This window comes from Pogoniulus pusillus, chromosome 14 (assembly GCF_015220805.1).
Source record: "Pogoniulus pusillus isolate bPogPus1 chromosome 14, bPogPus1.pri, whole genome shotgun sequence".
Classification (NCBI taxonomy): Eukaryota; Metazoa; Chordata; class Aves; order Piciformes; family Lybiidae; genus Pogoniulus; species Pogoniulus pusillus.
The window spans coordinates 28,605,163-28,623,617 of NC_087277.1; the positions used below are offsets into that span (position 1 = coordinate 28,605,163).

Consider the following 18,455-nt stretch of genomic DNA (forward strand, 5'->3'; position numbering starts at 1 on the left):
ATCCAGTACTATACTCCCCTGCCAGAGCAGCGGCACCTAGGGCAGGGCACACAGGAAGGCATCCAGGTGGGTTTGGAATGTCTCCAGCAGACACTCCACAACCTCTCTGGGCAGCCTGCTCACAGTGAAGTAGTTTTTCTGTTCTTATGGCACCTCCTCTGCTCCAGCTTGCACCAATTGCCCCTCATCCTATCCCTCTGTGGAAAGAGTGACCACTTGCAGTCTTGCTTCTGCTGTGCAGGGCTAGCTGCCTGGGAGCTGGTGGGAAGTAGGAGTGGGGTGCAAAGCACGTTACAGAAATAAACCACTTCTTCAAGTAGTGCTGAAAGTGCCTTGTAATAGAACCACTGCTGCTAGAGATGTCTCCTCCTGTGTCCTCAGATAAAAGCCATTGGCCAGACAGAGCTGAACGCCAGTAACCCCGAGGAAGTCCTACAGCTTGCTGCTCAGAGAAGGAAAAAGAGGTTTCTCCAAGCAATGGCAAAACTTTACTTCTAGGCTAATGCTGAAAGACTCTTAACAAAGTGTGTGTGAAAGTGAAAAACAAAAATCTCAGGCTTTATTTTTTAAATTCATTTAAACTTTTGTACAACATTTACAGTCTAAGCCTCTTTCTCTTTAGCAATAGGTGAACTCTCGTAATAAACCCCTTCTTTTTACACACTGTACAGAAGGCTGCAAGCACCTTCAGCTCCTTCCACCATGGCTTGTTTAAAGAATTCAAGTTTGCTGAGTTTGGTGTGGATGTGGGTGGCACCTGATGCTCTAGCCCCCTGGATGTGGGGCACAGGGAGGAGCAGCTTGGAAGAGGAAGACCAATACCCATCTTATCCAGCACTGTCCCTTCACCACAGAAGTGATGCAGAGGTAGTGAACATTGCAAGGCAAACACAGTAGTTTAGTTGATGCTGTTTACAAACACTGTCAGAACACAGCTCCACAGTTAAATACTGCTCCTATGGTGTGAGTGGTTGCAGAGCCCCAGCAGCTCACCTGTTTCTGTTCCCTCTCCAGCTCTCTCCTGTCCATTCCTTGTGGCTTGGTCTTACAACATAGAGCTCTCCCTTTCAGGACTGTGCTTCTTCCAGTTATGGGTACTTAAGCTGCAGTGCCTTTGGCTGTACTCTTACCTGAGGTCAGCACAGCACTGGAACCGAAGTTTACAGCAGCCCTCAAAGTGCCACCTGAAATGCATCACCCTGCTGTGGAGCTAGACTTGTGTGCAGGGCTGGCTGCACTACTCTGATGGCAGGGTGGTTTCAGAGAAGGCTCCTTCACTGCTGTACCTGAGCTGCTGGGGGCTAAATCAGCCTTTCAGCTCTGACTTTAACAAGGAAAGGAAACAAGCTGCCATGAAGTTCATCTGCAGAGCTGGCCCAAGTGTGCCGTGGAAGCTGAGTGGACAAACTTTGCTTCTAGGCTGGTTTTGGAAAAGTTCTTGAACTCCTAAGTTTGGAAGGGTCAGACCTGAACTGAGTTGTGTCTGAGAATGGACCACAGCCCAGGTTCCTTCACTAGCATGGAGGGACTTGGTCTTTTTCATCAAGTCTGTAAGGAGGACACCAGTCTTGATTTCCAGCTGCTGCTCTGTTTGCTGGGTCTGCTACTGCCCAAGTCTTGACTAGCAGTAGAGAGCATGAGGTCACCTTTAGTGTAGTCTTGTTCTGAAGCACCAAGTCTTGTTTCTGAAACTGTTCATTGTGGTTGTGGGTCTGTATTTCATTTCTTCTCTGTACTTTTGGGAGGGGTTATTATTCCTCCTGTTGACACAGGTGATAACTGACCTGGGGCAGTAGGTATTACTCCACTGTTCACTTCTTCCTGTGTAGTGGGAGAAGATGACAACAGTTAATACCTGTGATGACAGCCACCAACATTCAGCATTGCTTCCTCACTGCTTGTACAGGTCAGGGGCTCCAGATGTTGGATGCTGAAGAAAGGCAGCAGGTGACATGGTCTTTGAAACACATCACCAGCACTTCTGCCTGGTAAAGCACATTTACTTTAAGGCAGGAGCCAAAGCCGCTGACCACATTGCTGGAGGTGAGCCAGACCAGATTAGAGCAGGAAGGTGTTTGACCACCCTTCAGTGCCTGGCCAGACTCACAGAACCTTAAGAGAGTGGAAGGGACCTCCAGAGTTCATCCAGCACAAGCACCCTGCCAAGCAGGATCACCCAGTGTAGTCTGCACAGGAACACATACAGGTGGGCTGAAAGTCTCCAGAGGAGGAGACGCCACAACCACTCCAGGCAGCCTGCTCCAAGGCTCTGTCACCCTCACTGTAGAGTTTCTCCTCATGTTGAGATCAATTGCTGAGGTATTTGAATTTGTATCTAGTCTTATTGCTGCTGCTGCCCACTGGAAAGAGATTGGTCCCAGCTACTTGACAACCACCTCTCTGATGTTTATACACACTGATCAGATCCCCTTTTAGTCTTCTGCAGGAGAAACAGCCCCAGGATTCTGTCTCTTCAGAGGGGAGATGCTCAAGTCCCTCAGTCATCCTCATTGCTGTCTGCTGGGCTCTCTCCAGCAGGTGTCTGTCTCTGATGGGGGAGCCCAAAACTGGACACAATATTCCTGGTGCGATCTCAGCAGGACAGAGCAGAGGGGCAAACGAACCTCCCTAGCCCTGCTGGCCACACTTTTCCTGGTGCACCCTAGGATGCCCTTGGCCCTCTTGGCCACAAGGGCACATTGCTGGCCCATACAGGACTTGCTGTCCACCAGCACTCCCAAGTCTTTCTCCATGGAGCTGCTTTCCAGCAGGGCAGCCCCCAGCCTGTAGTGGTGCCTGTTGTTATTCCTCCCCAGATGCAGGACTCTGCTCTTGGGGTGTGCAATGCACACCCCTCCCCTGCCTCAACAGCAAGCACACACAGCACTTACCAGCATGTCCAAGTAGTTTGTGTGGGTCTGGATATTGTGTCTGTCTTCTGCTGCAACCTTCTTGAAGTTCTTCAGCTTCACAGGGACCTTTTTTGCCACGTTCACAAAGGGAACCATCCATTCTACACACTCTGAAATGCTGTCCCAGTCTAAACCTGGAGGGTAGAGCACAGGACTGTATTTATGACAGAGTTGCAGAGTGTTCAACAAGAAATCATTTCAGACTCAACACTGAGCAATAGAGCAGGGAAAAACTCAGGCACTCCCAGCATTTCCTTCTGCTCATGGCTGAGGGCAGTGAGCACAGCAAAGCAGCTCTCTGGCCACGAGTGTTCCTGCTGCTTAGCAAGTGAGGCTGAAGAGAGTGCTGTTTTGGGTCACCCTGTAAGAAGACACACACTACACTGCTGTCACACTCCTTTAGGGGTACCTCAGGCAACACACAAGGGCTGAGCTTGAGTATTTATTATGAGGGTTTTTTCTACTTTCTAAGGCTGGTAGGAAACAACACAGAGGCTACCTGAGTGCTGCTGACAGCCAAAGATGACTGGTAACATTTGGGAGAAGCAGCAGCTAATGATCCCAAAAAAGCCCCTGTGACTCTTAGAGCAGTGTTAGTCAAAAAGCAAGAAAGGTGAATAAATAAATCATCTGCTCCATTTCATCTGCTTCAGCAAGTGCTTCCCTGGTCTTCTCAAAAGGGCTTCCTTCTTTTCCTGCAGCTTTGTAACACCCAAAATAGTGCAAGTGAAATTAGCCAAGGTTGAATCCAAGCCACAGGACAGAAGACAATGTTGGTGTCCCTGCAGTAAGTCACTCTTAGCAGCCTCAAGCATGTTAACAGCTTCCAGAATTCCCTGCTTAACAAGACCAAGATTTATACAAAAGCTTCTTACCTGAAGCTTTCTTAACTACTTCAGCTGAGGTATAGTGGCAGAGTGCTGCAGCAGCCAGTGTCCTGTACTGGAAGTCCAAAGAATTCACATCCAGAATACACAGGTCTAAGAGCTGTGGAAATAAAAGGGTGGATAAAATGAGCATTACAGATTTTAACAAGAGGATAGTCAAAGTGCAGTGCTTATAGCAGTCCTCCTCCTGCTGATACTTGAAATTGCACAAAGATCGTTTGAATTTGGCCCCAGTTAAAGTGGGTCTCAGAGGTGATGTGAACCAGTTTGTGTTCTTAGAGCAACAAAGACACTTTGCCTGTACAGACTGAAGTAGATCAGGAGGCTCTTAAAACACCACCTAGCAGCTCTGTGGCTGACACCAGTCTACTCTTCAGTCAGACTCTCTGAGGCTGGACACAGCACCCCCATAAAAACAGTTTCTAAGCAGTCAAAACTCTGCTCAGACTCCTGGGCAGCTACACAGTTACAAACAATAGAGGTGAAACTCATCCAATTGTCCACAGCCTCTCTCCAGCTGCTGCCACTGTTTGCAGAACTCTGATTAAAAAAAACAAACAAACAAACAAAACCCAAGATGGGTTCGGAAAAGCCTTAAAATAGGCAAGAGCAAGGAGACAAGAAACAGATGGATTCGTGTCTTCAAGTGGAGAGTGAACTTCTGGGGCAAAGTCAAACTTGCACCTTCCTTAACAAAGTAACAGCTGAGGTGAAACAAGGACAAGCATCCCCCATGGCTTTGGGGACTTTCTGTTCTGCTGTAGCCACTCTGAGAAGCAGTTCCTGATACAGTTTAAACCCACCTGTGCTATCTGAATGAATTTTTCCTGAGAATACTGAGGTAGCAGCACTTTTGGAATGTCCTTCAGAGCATCCACCTGAAGATAGAGGTTCAGCCAAGAGATGATTGTCACTGGACAGAGTTCCCATTTTAAAGCCTGCAAATATTAAACAGATAAGAACCTAAAACGAGGCAAGGGTAGTTCCATGCTTCAAACGGTTTTGCCCCTCCTCCCCTTCCCAGTTGGCTCAGCTTGTTGCAGAGAGCCTCGAGAGACACTGAGGATAATGTAGTTTCAAGGGCATTCATTTCAGATTGCATTCTCACTGCTCTTTCAACAGTGCATTCCAGGCAGCACAAACAGGTACTCCTAGATGAACTGCACAGATGCAGACCTTCTCCTTTTGGAAGCTGGGAAATGAGAGCCTTTCCCCAAGCTCACCTCTCTGACAGAAGAATAAATGTGCAGTGAGTTTCTGTGATAGTAAAGATGGATCCCTTCCAATGTAAGAAGCACTGAGTAGTGTTCAGTGCTCTCCCAGAGGGTTCCTGCACAGTAAAGGACCCTGGCAAGTGCAGTACATTACAGCTACTGCTTTCTGGTCTGCCCTGCAGGAGAAGCCCCTTTATCTCAGGACCTGCAGGGGTCTACTGCACATGCAGTGACAGTTTGGTTGTTTCACATAAACAAAGCCAGAGATTCATAGAAAGGGTTGGAAGGGATCTCAAAGACCATCCAGGCTGCTCAAGGCCTCATCGAACCTGGCCTTAAGCACCCCCAGGGAGGGGGCATTCACAATCTCTCTGAGCAACCTGTGCCAGGGTCTCACCATCCTCACTGGAAAGAATTTCTTCCTGATCTCCAGTCTAAATCTGCCCTTCTCAAGCTTCGATCCATTCACTCTCATCCTATCACTACAAGCCCTTGTCAAAAGTCCCTTCCTGGCTTTCTTGTGGTCTCCTTCAGGTACTAGAAGGCTGCTGAAAGGTCTCCCTGCAGCCTTCTCCTCTCTAGGCTGAACAGGCCCGACTCTTCCAGCTTGTCCCTATAAGGGAGGTTCTCCAGTCCTCTGATCATCTCTGTGGCCTCCTCTAGACTCTCTCCAGCAGCTCCCATGTCTCTCTTTTGCTGGGGGCACCAGAACTCAAAGCAGTGCAGCAGGTGTGGTCTCAGCAGAGCAGAGGGGCAGAACCCCCTCCCTTTGCTGCTGCTCTCCCTGCTCTGGCTGCAGCCAGCACACAGCTGCCTGCTGGGCTGCCAGTGACCAGTGCTGGCTTCTGGGGAGTTTGTCACCAACTGACAGCCCCAAGTCCTTTTCCTCCACACTGCTCTCGAGCTGCTCCTTGCTCAGATTGCTTTTCTCAAGGAAGCAGGTGACATTAAAGCTGGGCAGCCTTTCAACCAGCAAGCTGGGCAGCCTTTCAACCAGCAAGCTGGGCAGAGTTATTACCTTCAACATAATGAGCTCCATCCTTACAATGTCATCTTCACTGCAAGCACCATCCGTGACATAGGCAAATTCCTGTATTTTAGGAGCATAAATTTCCTTTGGAGGAAGGGAGAGGAGAGGTAAGTATTAGAGGGCCTTACAGCCCTAAGAAAGCCTGAGAAGATCACTGGCAAATACTTTTCAGTCCACATTGGAATATTAATATTTCTTATTCTAGAACAGAGTTTTGCCCATGGAGTGAGGATGAGGAGAAACTAAACACAAGTCAGTTCCATGATCTCTGCTGTAGTAGAGGTCAGATTGATTGTGACTCTTCTAGCTTTGGGGGGGAGAAAAACTGACCTGTCAAGCAGAACACCCTGCTTTACCCTGCTTTCTACTCAGCCATCCCTTCAGATGTGAAGCAGGTCCTAATTCCCACAGAGTCCACTACTGTCAGAAGTGGCTTTACTGACCCAGGCACCTGCACTGCCAGAGCTGCCATGCCAGATTTCTTCTTTTTCAGAAGAGATAGAAAAAAGCCGAGGAGAAATCCCACAGCCACTGTAGCTGGCAAAATCCATGGGAAAAAAGGGGGTTAACAAAGACATTTGCCAGTTGAGGCCATTGAACTGCTTCTCTACTGACACCCCCTGCACTTTCATAGGATAGACAACTGCACACTGCTCTGGCCTTAGGAACAGCAGCCAGCTGGGGGCAATTCTGAGCAGAAAAATGGAGTATCCCAGATTGTGCTCCCAGCCCAGCCTCCCAGATATTACACAGATATCCACTCTTGGCTCGTAGGTGCAGTATACAATGTCACCCACCACTATCACTGCACTTCCAGTGAGGAAAATCCACTCCATTCCATGCCTTTACTGCAATATCAGCCTAACCTACAGCAGACTGAGGCTCAGGCTTGGTTTTCATCTCACCCATTCCTGAGGTTGTTTATCAACTGCTGCATGGTTGGAAAAAGACAGAACCTAGATATTCCTAACACATCTGCATGCCTTTTAGGTTTATGCTGTCTTCTTCCCTGCTGCTGAGGAAAGGTGGGGCAGAGGCTGCACTTGAAGAGATTGACATATGCACAACTCTCTCCCCTTCCAGCTCTCAGTGCTGTATGACTACCACCAAGTTCAACAGATTCAGACAGCAGAAATAAGATTCTGTGAAATGTCTCTTTAGCTATTCCAAACTCTATAACCCCCTCCCTGTAACAGAGCTTCTTACCTCCAGTTTGGAAGCAATGAATAATGAGGTAATTCCTATGAGCTGAAGCATACTCTTGTTAATGTTCTTCTGTGTCAACATGAATCTGTCAAAAAAGTCTTGGGCTAGGTAGAAGGTTTCCCTGTGGAGTGCATACACCTCACATACCTGCAACAGGACAAAAAGAATCCAGTTTGCTTCTATCAAAACCTCCTGCACACACCTGGGGTTGCTCAGGCTTCAACGGCAGCAGTTGTTGCTTTTGTACACACACAGTGTTGCACACCTGGGTGTGTGAGGATGCAGTGGTTAGCATGGGAGTGGAAAAAGTATTTCCCATGCTCCCAACTAAAAGCAGATTGGGTATGATGTATTTGTAATAATTTTCAAGTCAGATCCTGCCTCTGTCAAGAACTTTCAGAGGCCAGCCACAAGTGCATGAGTTCCTTCTACTCTTGTCATAAAAATTCACTAATAAATGAGCAAACAGCATCAGTGGCTGACATTTAAGAGCTCTGGACATAAGTCAGGGCCAGGCTGGTAAGCCAAGTAAATACACAGAGTTGTCTCATGTCCAGGATGTGAAGTCAGAGCTCCAAACCTAATCCGTCTCTAGCAATTCCAATACAAATGTCTCAGAGACTTCTTCCTTCCCTCCAAGTATTGTGTCAAGTGGTACATCTATAAACCAAAGCACCACAATGGGATTGCAGAGCTGGAGATCCTGGGAAGGTGAGGATGCTTTTAGATGCCCCAGCCCAGCATGCTTCACAAGCTAGCAGTGCCCTCCCCTTCAGCAGTTCTTGCAGGAGCCACCTCTTACAGATCTCAGTTTAACAAAGCATGTGGTCAAAGTGCTTTCCAGCCTGCTGATAAATGTGGTGGTAGCCTTCTCTTCCTCAGACCTCCTCTCGTGGGTAGGAGAGGAGACCTTATCACTCTCTACAACTACCTGAAAGGAAGTTGACAAAGGGTGGGGGTTGGTCTCTCCTCCTTAGTAACAAGTGACAAGACAAGAGTAAATAGCCTCAGGTTGCACCAAGGGAGGTTTAGGTTGGATATTAGAAGAAAACTCTTCCCTGAAAGGGTTCTCAAAGACTGGAACAAGCTCCCCAGGGAGGTATTTGAAAGAGACAGAGATGTGGTGCTGAGTGACATGGCTTATCACCAGCCTTGGTGGAGTTAGGGAATGGTTGGACTGGATCTTAAAGGGCTTTTCCAACCAACACAACTCCGTGGTTCTAAGTGCAAAAATGAAGTACTACTGTGTGTGGAAGGTTCAGCGTCTCCTGCCAAGGGAGACCCAAGTGTAGCTCACCAGGAGGATCAAAAAGCAGTTTGGAACCCTCCTGTTTCAAACTAGATTGGGCATTTATTATTACTGTACATTTTGCTCTTAGATGTTTATGCAAAGCTGTGCTTTGACCTGGCTCTTCACAGGCATAACACATGGCAAAGCAAGCAAAAGAACACACCTCCAAGAGCCAGTCCAACAGTATTGATCTCATGTGAGGCTGCAAACTGGAATGGAGCGATGTGAAATGCTTGCAGTGAGCGTATCTGTTCTCCTTCTTCAGGATGTTGAGCCAGACATCTTTGGAATTTCCCCAGCTATGGAAGAAAGTTACACAAAGCACTGTTCAGTTGACACACACCTTCACAAAAGGACTAGAAACCCATTACTGGTTACAGATATGCAGGAACAGAAAGAAACATGATACATAATGAAAGATCTTCATGCTAATTAAGGCCTTGAGCAGCCAAGTCTAGCTGAGGGGCATCCCTGCCCATGGCAGGGGGGTTGGAGAATGTGATCTCTGAGGTCTCTCCCAACAGAAGTCATTCTAGGAACCTAGATAATTAGAAAGCAGCAGGTAGTTTGAGTGTTTTACATCACAACACCTTCCCAAGATCGTCAGCAATTCCAGTCTTACACAACCAATAAAATTAACATGAGCACCTCGAAGTTGCACATACAACCAGGGCCTACTATTTTCCCTAGTCAGGTGCTGTCCAGAGAGCAGATGAAAAGCTGAGCTGGGGTTGGTCTCTTCTCCCAAGTAACCAGGGATAGGATGAAAGGAAATGGGTTTGTGTCAGGGCAGGTTTAGATCAGACATATGGAAAAACATCTTTACTGAGAGAGTGGTGAGGGGTTGGAACAGGATGCCCAGGGAGGTGGCAGAGTCACCATCCCTGAATGTGTTCAAGAAGCTGCAGATGTGGTGCTTCAGGACATGAAGTTAGGTTATGGTTGGACTATGATGATTTCAAAGGATTTTCCAGCCTTAGTGGTTCTGTGTACAGATGGTGTCTGGAAGTTACTTAATCATTCCTTTTCTAGCCTACCATAAAGCTCAGCAACAGGCTCTTGTGAGAAAAACTGAGTTCTTGTTCTTTAGTAACTTAGCATTTATTAGCAGCAGGTCTGCTGGGGAAGAGAAAGTTGCCTGTATCATTAATATAGGACCAGGGAGGTCATTCTGCCCTTGTACTCAGCACTGCTCAGGCAGCACCTTGAGTCCAGTACTTTAAGATGTTGAGGTGCTTGACCATGTCCAGAGAAGGGCAGAATGGCTGGTGAGGGGCCTGGAGCACAGTCTGTGAGGAGAGGCTGAGGGAGCTGGGGGTGTGCAGCCTAGAAAAGAGGCTCAGGGCAGACAGCTCATTGTTGTCTACATCTGAAAGGAGGTGGTAGCCAGGTGAGGTTGGTCTCTTCTGCCAGGCAACCAGGGACAGAACAAGAGGACACAGCCTCAAGCTGTGCCAGGGCAGTTTTAGGCTGGATGTTAGGAAGTTCTACATGGAAAGAGTGATTTGCATTGGAATGGGCTGCCTGGAGAGGTGGTGGAGTCACCACCCCTGGAATGGAAGCTGGATGAGGCACTTAGTGCCATGGTTTGGATAATTAGAAGACTTAGGTGATAGGTTGGACTCAATGATTCTAGAGGTCTTTTCCAACCTGGTTAATTCTGTCATAGGGCCTGGGTTTAGTTTGTAATTATTTTCATCATGACTTGATGTTGTTGTTTACTTCTATTTTTTTGGGCCCTCACATCTAATAGCACTGAAAGATGTTTTCAGTTTAACCTCTTAGGAGTCTACAGCATAAACAGGCAGCTCCAAAAGGTAAATATTATCTGCTGGAAAGCAGCTCCGTGGAGAAAGACCTTAGAGTCCTAGAGGACAGCAAGTTCTGTATGGGCCAGTAGTGTGCCCTTGTAGCCAAGAGCATCAGGAAAAGTGTGGCCAGCAGGTCTAGGGAGATTGTCCTGCCACTCTACTCTGCCCCGGTGAGAAGACGTCTGGAATACTGCCTCCAGTTTTGGGCTCCCCAGTTCAAGAGAGACAGGGATCTGCTGGAGAGTCCAACAGAGGTTACAAGGATGATCAGGGGGACTTGAACAACTCTTCTGTGAGGAAAAGAGTGGGGCTGTTTGGTCTCAAGAAGAGAAGGCTGAGATGGGACCTTAGCAATGCCAATAAACATCTGAGGGATGGGTGTCAGGATGAAGGTGTTGGTCTCTTTTCACTGGTGTTCAGTGATAGAACAAGGAACAGCAGGTACAAGCTGGAACACAGGAGGATACACCTGAGGGGAAACTCATTTACTGTGAGGACGCTGGAGTCCTAGAGCAGCCTGCCCAGAGAGGTTGTGGAGCCTCCTTCTCTGGAGACATTCAAAACCCACCCAGATGTGTTCTTGTGTAACCTGCTCTGGCAAGAGTTGGGCTAGATGATCTCTGGAAGTCCTTTCCAGCCCCTAACCTTCTGTGATTCTCTGCTGTATTTATTAAGATTGGAGAATGAAGCCCACAGAATCTGTGTCTCTGGACATAAAATTGTATGGCAGAGACAAGCAGAGGCATGGGCTTAGTACTGCACACTTACACTCAGTACAACAGCAGATTTCACTACAGTAGTTCAGCATATTTGATAAAACCCAAACAACTGCAGCTGGTAAACTTACTTGAGTTCTGGCAAGGGTGATGGATTTATGAAGAGGTTTCTGAACCTGTATTTTTTGAACCTTGAGAAGTCAGTGGTGACTGATTCTTTGTGAGGGGTTTCAATAATGATGCAAGGTGAGATGCCTCCTGTTATCGTGGGTGGCCAACAACTCTGCAACATAAAGAAGGTATCTTTTAAATGCTGATTGTGAGAACAAGAAAGGCAAGGAGGGGATTACAGAAACAACAAATCTAACCTATGCTAGTCTTTCTAGACAGCAGAATCACTTCAAGCACTGAAACAAAGACAGAGACTAAATGCCAACAAAGCTTTCTGCAGTCAAGATGGAGCATTGAGAAACAAATTTGATAAGCCTGGAAAACTCAGAAAGCAGCTGTCTTTATGAAGACACAAGTAACCTGAGCTGCTCAGCTGCAGTACATAAGGCAAAGGTACTCATCACCACACCACAGGACATCGGGTTGCTGGTCCTATCTACTTATCTACTCAAAGGGAAAAGAAAGGAGAGGGTGGAGGTTCTGCTGTATCTCAGTGGTAATTCAGCAACTTGTTATCATCCAATTAAGCACTCCAGAGAGGAGCCACCCACCTCAGCTCCAGAGCTAGATACCCACTGAGCAAGCAACAGCTGTGAACTCTGTCTCAGCTTGCCAACAGCAAGTATAGGATGCAATGACTCAAAAGGAGAAGAGCACAAAGTTATTCAGAGAAGGAATTCTAGATTATTTTGGTTAACTCTGCAACTTGTTTTGCTAGCACCTATTTGGTTGTACATAGCCAACACAAGTAAGGAAGTATCAAATGCATAGAGCATGTGCAATGCTGTAATGGCTGCCAGCCTTCAAAATGGTGACACAACTTCATGCTCTGTGGAGACAGAGGTGAATCCCATTCACAAAAAAGGGCAACATCTGCCCCTGAACACAGAAATTCTTCTCATATCTGCCCCACCAGGTAAACTACTAATGCTTCCCTTGGGGTACTTTAGTTTGCCTAGAAATAGGTTTAGATGACCCTAAGAACTGATCTTAACACCACACACCTGTAAGAAAAGGGCAGTCTTGATCCTTCTCTCCTGTGATCCTCACTGCCCAAGTCTCACTCCTTAATTGTCAGCTTTGATGCTTCTTGGACCTACTACTGGGTTGATTCAACTCGCTAACCTGGCAGAACATTAACTTATGTTGTAGGGCCTAATTAGCAAGTTGAAGCTGCACACTTCCATTTGATGAGAACCAAAACTGGAACAACACAGGGCACGGAGCGTATGGCCAGCTATCAAGGAAGGAAAGAGAGAGGAGCAGGGGCTCTCCCTTTCAGTAAAACCTAAGATGTGACACACAGCTTCAATCCAAGCACAGCTGCTGACTGACTGACATGGCATTTTTCCCCTCCAGAGTTTGCAAAGACAGCTTCACAGTCAGAAGAGTTTTGCTTCACCATAGCTGTTACTCTCGTTTGGTTTACAAATAGAAAAAGCTGCAAACAAGATTGCTTGCAAAAGAAATTTACATTCTTTTTACTAAGCCACTCTGAAACAAACAACAGTAAAGCTTCTCACGAGGTCAGTTAAAACAGATTCCAGAACTGATTTAAATAATCAAAAGGACTACTAAATGAACGAGGTCCTGCATAGTTCTGAGACTTCTTAGCTAAATGGCTGTGAAACCACACCTGAAGTTCTAACAAGTGCAGTGATCTTGTTTAAACTTGCCTCTAGGCCTTACCTGTTCTGTGTGTGGAATTATTCTGAAATATCTAGGTTTATTCACATTTTACACCTAACATTACTCTGCAGTGGTTTCCACATGGAAGGATCCTCTATCTACAACAAAATCACTTATAAAAAAAGCAGAAACACATAAAAAGATGCTTAAGTGCTGAGCTCACACAGCTTTTGCTACTTGTAGGTAGACACTTCCCCTATTCAATACTTTCTAGAGCAGAATGCACAACTTCACACCCATCAACATAAACCAGACTCCTTCACCTAGCTTGAACCACTATTCAGGATTGAATTACCTTAATCTCGTATTGATGTTTTTTAGCTACTTTCCCGTCTTCTCTTTTCTTAATCTCCTGCTGTGGAGAGAGAGACACACATCAGTACACTGACAATGACCAGCACACCCCCCTCTGAGGCTAAAGCAAACCGTTCCTACTCCTGCCCCACTTTCTAGCTCAGCAGAGCAAGTCTTCTCCTATCCAAATACACTGGATAACTTTCAGGGTTATTAGCTTTTCAAGCTGCCTAAACTGTCACCTCTGCTGTTCTCCTTTTTCTGGTTTGGAAATGTTCCAGTGCCTGCAACTCTTCTGGAGACTCTTCTGGACATGACAGTGGCTGCTGCTGCTTGGCTTGCAAACGGCTACTGCAAAAAACGATACCACATTGGACATTAGGAGAGCAGCAATGGTAGATGTATACAAATAAGCTTAGTGTATTGCGATGCTAACAGCTTACCTGCGTCTTGACATCTTTGGGTTGCAAGATCTCTACCTGGGTCAAAGGAATAAAGACAAGCTTGGTTAATGTACTCTCAAGAAGTTAGAACAAAGTTCTGTACTGAGCAGCATGAGACATCACAGAGAGCAGCATGGTTTGTGCAACTGAAACAGATGGGCACAGGTATTTTACTGGTGAGGCACATCTGAGCCGAGGACATCCCGTGGTATGTGATCACAGGCAGCTCCATGTGCTGCGGGGGTTTACACTGTTAAAGCGTTACAGAGGGATCTTCACGTACGCGAGCGGTCAGTTTGGCTCCGGGCAGCTTGGCTCATCCAGGCCAAGAGGGGAGCACTGAGGGGGTGAAGCTATGGAGGGAGATTTCCCAAGCGAGATGATGCAGGGTGTATGTTCCCCTAGGGCTGTGACCCCACACACTCTCGCTACACCCAGCGGATCGCAGCCACCAGGCACCCACACAGGCACGCGTTTTGCCGCTGCAGCAGCTCCTTCTGGGGCAACTTCGCCTCCAGCCCCCCACACCTGTCGGGATGGGCCGCAGGGAGCCGAGCGGGGCCGCCCGCCGCCGCCCGCGCTCCCGCCGCGCGGGTTCCGCGCCAATTTGCAGAGAGCGGGGAGGCGGCGGCCTGCGCTGCGCCCGGGCCGGCGGGACGCCTCGGGGCGCCACGGAGGTCAACCTGCGCTGGGGGCACCGCCGCCGCCCGCCCTCGCTCTCCTTCCAGAAGGAGCCGAGCAGCCGCCTGCTCCTCTGCCATTCAGGGGCGAGGGGTGCGAAGGGATGGGTGAGGGGAGGGAGAGGGGCAGGACCGCGGCGCCCCCTCCCCCGCGCTCCCGCCTTGCCGCCAGCCAGGCTCCCTCCAAAACCTGAGGGAAAAGGCGGGGGGAGCCCTGGCGCACAGGGACACTGCCGCAGCGGGGAGCGAGCCCGCAACGGGGGCTCCCTCCAGCCGGGCTGCGACCGGGACGCTACACGGATCGAGGACCCGGGGGTCCACACCGGGCACCCTCCTCACCGAGTCCCTGTCCTGAGGGCCAGGGTGGCGGTAGCCGGGACCCGCCGGGGTGGGGTGAGCGCGGGCCGGCAATCGGGGTCAGCCCGCCAAGCGGCTCAGCCCCGGCTTCCCCACCCCCACCGCCACCGTCTCCCTCCAAAACCGGGCAGCCCGCCCCCCAACCCCCTGCAGGGTTCTCGGCCGCCGGGCGGCCCCGAGGTGGGGTGGCGGGATGGAGAGAGGGGCGATGGCAGGTTCCCGCCGACACCCTAGTCCGCCGTGCCGCCTTCCGCCAGCGGTGCCCGCCCGGGCCATCTCCCCTCGCAGCTGCTCCCAGCAGCGCTCCCTGCCCCGGGCTGGAGGGCACCGGACAGACGGATGAGGCTGTGCAAGGACACTCACCCACAGCTCTCCTCAGCCGCTCTCCCTCCAAAACTGCCAGGGCGGGCAGCCAGCCTCATCCCTCCCGCTCCCGACCGCCGCCCCGCGCCACCTCACAACTCACGGCGACTGCACCCCTCACTGGCAAAGAATCTGCCGGTACCGCCACCACTGCCATCATCATCACCATCATAACCACCGCTGCCAATACCACTAACTGCTACCACCGCCACCGCCATCACCACCATCATCATCACTATCAACGCCACCACAACAGCCACCCCCCATTCCCACTAGCAGGACCCGCTCTCGCCACCCCAGCGCACCTCTGCCACTGCCGCCCGGGCCGCGCTGCTCAGCTGGCGCCGGCGCCAAGTCGCTATATAGCGCGGCCCGGGCCCGCGCTGCGCATGTGCGAGGGCGGCAGACAGCTCCGCTGCCCGCCCTCCGCCAGCGCCCGCGCCCCGCTCGCCCCAGCACCGCCCCTTCGCCGCGGGGCCGCCCCAGAGAAAAGCGGCAATCCTGGACATGGCCCTCGTCTCACCTGCCCGCCCCGGCTCCCTTGGGGAAGGCGCCCCGAGAGACAAGTGAACCGTGCCGGCGGGAGTGCTGCCACCATACAGACAGCCCGCCCGCTGCCCCGGCCGCTGCCCCGCCACCGCCGCCCCTCACCAGCGGAGCGCCTCCGGCGCCGCCATCCCGGTGGGCTGCACGCAGCCGCGGTCCGCGGTCCGCGCTGCTCCGGGGCGGCTCCGCTGGCGGCTCCGCTGTCAGCCTCACGCGCCGCGCACGCCGCGCGCCCGGCGCAGCGCCGCTCGCCCGCCCCCGGGCGGGGCCGGCAGCCGCCGCGGCCAATGGCAGCGCCGCGCTCCGCGGCAGCGTGCAGCGGCGGCGGGATGTAAACACGGCCCCGGCGCGCCCCGCCCCGCCCCGCGCCGCCGGCTCCTCCCGCCCGCCTCGCTGCTACCCCTGCCGAGCGCGGGTGTCGGCCCTCGGCCCCGCGGTGACATCCCGTTTGTGCCCGGTGGCGCCGGCCTCCGGAACTTCCCACGCCCCACTGCTGCGGGGGCAGCTCCGTGACAGCCCGCGTCACGGGCGTCAGCCGCCCGCCCGGTGGGTGTCCGACGGCTCTCTGCACAAGGACGGCCCACAAAGGCACGCAGCTCTGCAGTGGGGAGCCTGGGCCTTCACATCCCAAACCTCCTCTGAGGTGCCTCTTACTGCACCCGTTTTTGCTGCGTTTTGACCCGAAGAGAAATTCACCTCCGCAGGGAACAAGCCTCCCTCGAGCACAGCCTCCCTAGCCGCCCATGGGTGGCCCTGTCGCCTGCCCAGCAGCTTTCCACACCTGTCAATCCAGTTCAGACCACCCCCCGCGTCTCAGCGAGGCTCAGGAGCTGCCACCTTACATTCTATTTCTCCATAAGGAGAGGATGCTGAAGCTTAGCCACAGTGCCAGGCGCTCCTCTCATTTGCCAGTGACACAGAATGGTCGGGCTTGGAAGGAACCTCCAAAGCCCCGACGTGCTCTGCAGTAAGCAGGGGTAGCCTTGGCTACAAGGGTCGCATATGAGAGGCCTGGAGCACAGCCCTATGAGGAGAGGCTGAGGGAGCTGGGGTTGTTTAGTCCAGAGAAGAGGAGGCTCAGGGCAGAGCTCATTGATGGCTACAACCACCTGAAAGGAGGTTGTAGCCAGGTGGGGGTTTGTCTCTTCTGCCAGGCAACCAGCAACAGAATAAGGGGACACAGTCTCAAGCTGTGCTGGGGGAGGTCTAGGCTGGATGTTAGGAGGAAGCTGTTGGCAGAGAGAGTGATTGGCATTGGAATGGGCTGCCCAGGGAGGTGGTAGAGTCACTGTGCCTGGAAGTGTTCAAGCCAAGCCTGGCTGGGGCACTTAGTGGCATGGTCTGGTTGATTGGCCAGGGCTGGGTGCTAGGTTGGACTGGATGATCTTGGAGGTCTCTTCCAACCTGGTTGATTCTATGATTCTATGAAATATCCTAAGAAGTTAAAGCCCAAATCCCACAGCAGCACGAACTTACAACGCCATCAGCACACCTTATTCCTTTACAACACCCCCATGCAAGCAGGCAGCTCCTCACCTCAACACAGGGCACCTGCAGTCACTTTGTAAATGAGAAACAACATCTCCTTTTGCTCTCCTCTCCCGCACTGCAGTGCTGCAAACCACCACCAAGAGAAGCCACAGCTGCCTTCAAGCACATTTGCCTCATCGTTGCTTTTTTGTTTTCAGTTCTGCTTTTTCTTTTCCCAAATGTAATGCTATTAAAATGTAAACAGGGTTTTTATTTCCCCTCCAAATATGTATTACAGTAATTAAGCATGATAAACCAGGTTTGGGTGATTAGCTTTGCTATTTTAAAGGGTAAGAGAAGAGGCAAGAGAGATATGTTGTGGTAGGGTCCCTATCAGCTGTTTAATAGGTCAGAGGATTTGGCCAGCAAGGGCTAGCAACTGTGGATGTTTACAGAACCCAATGGGGTGGGGGCAATGATTAAAGCAAACTTCATGCACAGCAGATGTGCAAGATGGACACTGCAGCCTCCCAGCCTCTTCAGCTCTGCAAAATACCCATCCCAGTCCTGTCACAAGAATTATGGCTCAAAAGAGATGTGAACAAAAAACCCAAACATCACAAGCCACTGTCAGCTGGCACTGAGAAATGATCTTCATCCTTCTTCATATTGCACCAGCTTCTTAAAGAGATCTAACTCATGACATAGTTTAACATGCCTCAAGTAGATGTGCAGGTAGCTCTGTTAGTTGGTCTTTACTGAAGCCCACCAGCAAAACACATCCCGTGGTCTGGAAGTGCACTTCCCTCCCTTCCCACTTGCTACAGAGAGAAGGTGGTGTCCTGAATTCAGGCAAACTTGACCTAACTTTAATCTCAGGCCTTGAGCTGCCTTGCTGAAGCTGAAACACTTCTTTTGTAAAAGAAATGGAATCCTGGGGTGCATTAAGAAGAGTGTGTCCTGCAGATCCAGGGAGGTTCTCCTCCCCCTCTGCTCTGCTCTGCTCTGCTCTGCCCTGGTGAGGCCTCACCTGGAATAGTCCATCCAGTTCTGGGCTCCCCAGTTCATAAGGGACAGAGATCTACTGGAGAGAGTCCAACAGAGGGCTGCAAGGATGCTGAAGGGACTGGAGCACTGCCTGATTAGAGGTTGAAAAGCCTGGGACTGGTTAGTCTGCAGAGGAGAAGGCTGAGAGGAGATCTGAGCAATTTATATAGCAGAGGGCTGGGGGTCAGGAAGGAAGGGACAGGGACAGCCTCTGCTCACTTGTGCCCTGGCACAGGACAAGAGGCAATGGATGGAAACTGCAGCACAGGAAGTTGCATCTCAACATGAGGAAGAACTTCTTGACTGTAAGGGTGACAGAGCACTGGCA

General features: G+C 50.6%; 2 protein-coding genes across 8 annotated transcripts in view; one reads left to right on the plus strand and one right to left on the minus strand.

The window, feature by feature from the left end:
• INTS8 (integrator complex subunit 8) overlaps positions 1–594 on the plus strand; it is a 38,716-nt gene extending 38,122 nt beyond the window's left edge. For both annotated transcript variants that reach the window (XM_064154713.1, XM_064154714.1), the window contains one exon: positions 382–594. In XM_064154713.1, coding sequence (XP_064010783.1) covers positions 382–498 — 117 coding nt within the window. In that variant the 3' untranslated portion in view covers positions 499–594. The remainder of the gene's footprint in view (positions 1–381) is intronic.
• Positions 528–15,796, minus strand: CCNE2 (cyclin E2). 6 transcript variants are annotated; one of them, XM_064154716.1, is made up of 12 exons: positions 15,716–15,796; positions 13,665–13,700; positions 13,464–13,572; positions 13,223–13,282; positions 11,199–11,350; positions 8,704–8,839; positions 7,250–7,396; positions 6,032–6,127; positions 4,603–4,737; positions 3,788–3,899; positions 2,892–3,046; positions 528–1,821 (listed from the first exon to the last, which is right to left on the minus strand). In XM_064154716.1, the coding sequence occupies exons 2-12, from the start codon at positions 13,676–13,678 to the stop codon at positions 1,720–1,722; spliced, it is 1,218 nt and encodes a 405-aa protein (XP_064010786.1). In that variant the 5' UTR covers positions 13,679–13,700; positions 15,716–15,796; the 3' UTR covers positions 528–1,719. The 6 variants fall into 6 exon arrangements, with proteins under 6 accessions (XP_064010786.1, XP_064010787.1, XP_064010789.1 ...); XM_064154717.1 differs by lacking the exon at positions 15,716–15,796 and adding an exon at positions 15,588–15,624; XM_064154719.1 differs by lacking the exon at positions 15,716–15,796 and adding an exon at positions 15,370–15,420 and having other exon boundaries at positions 13,223–13,279.
• Between the last annotated feature and the right edge of the window lie 2,659 nt (positions 15,797–18,455).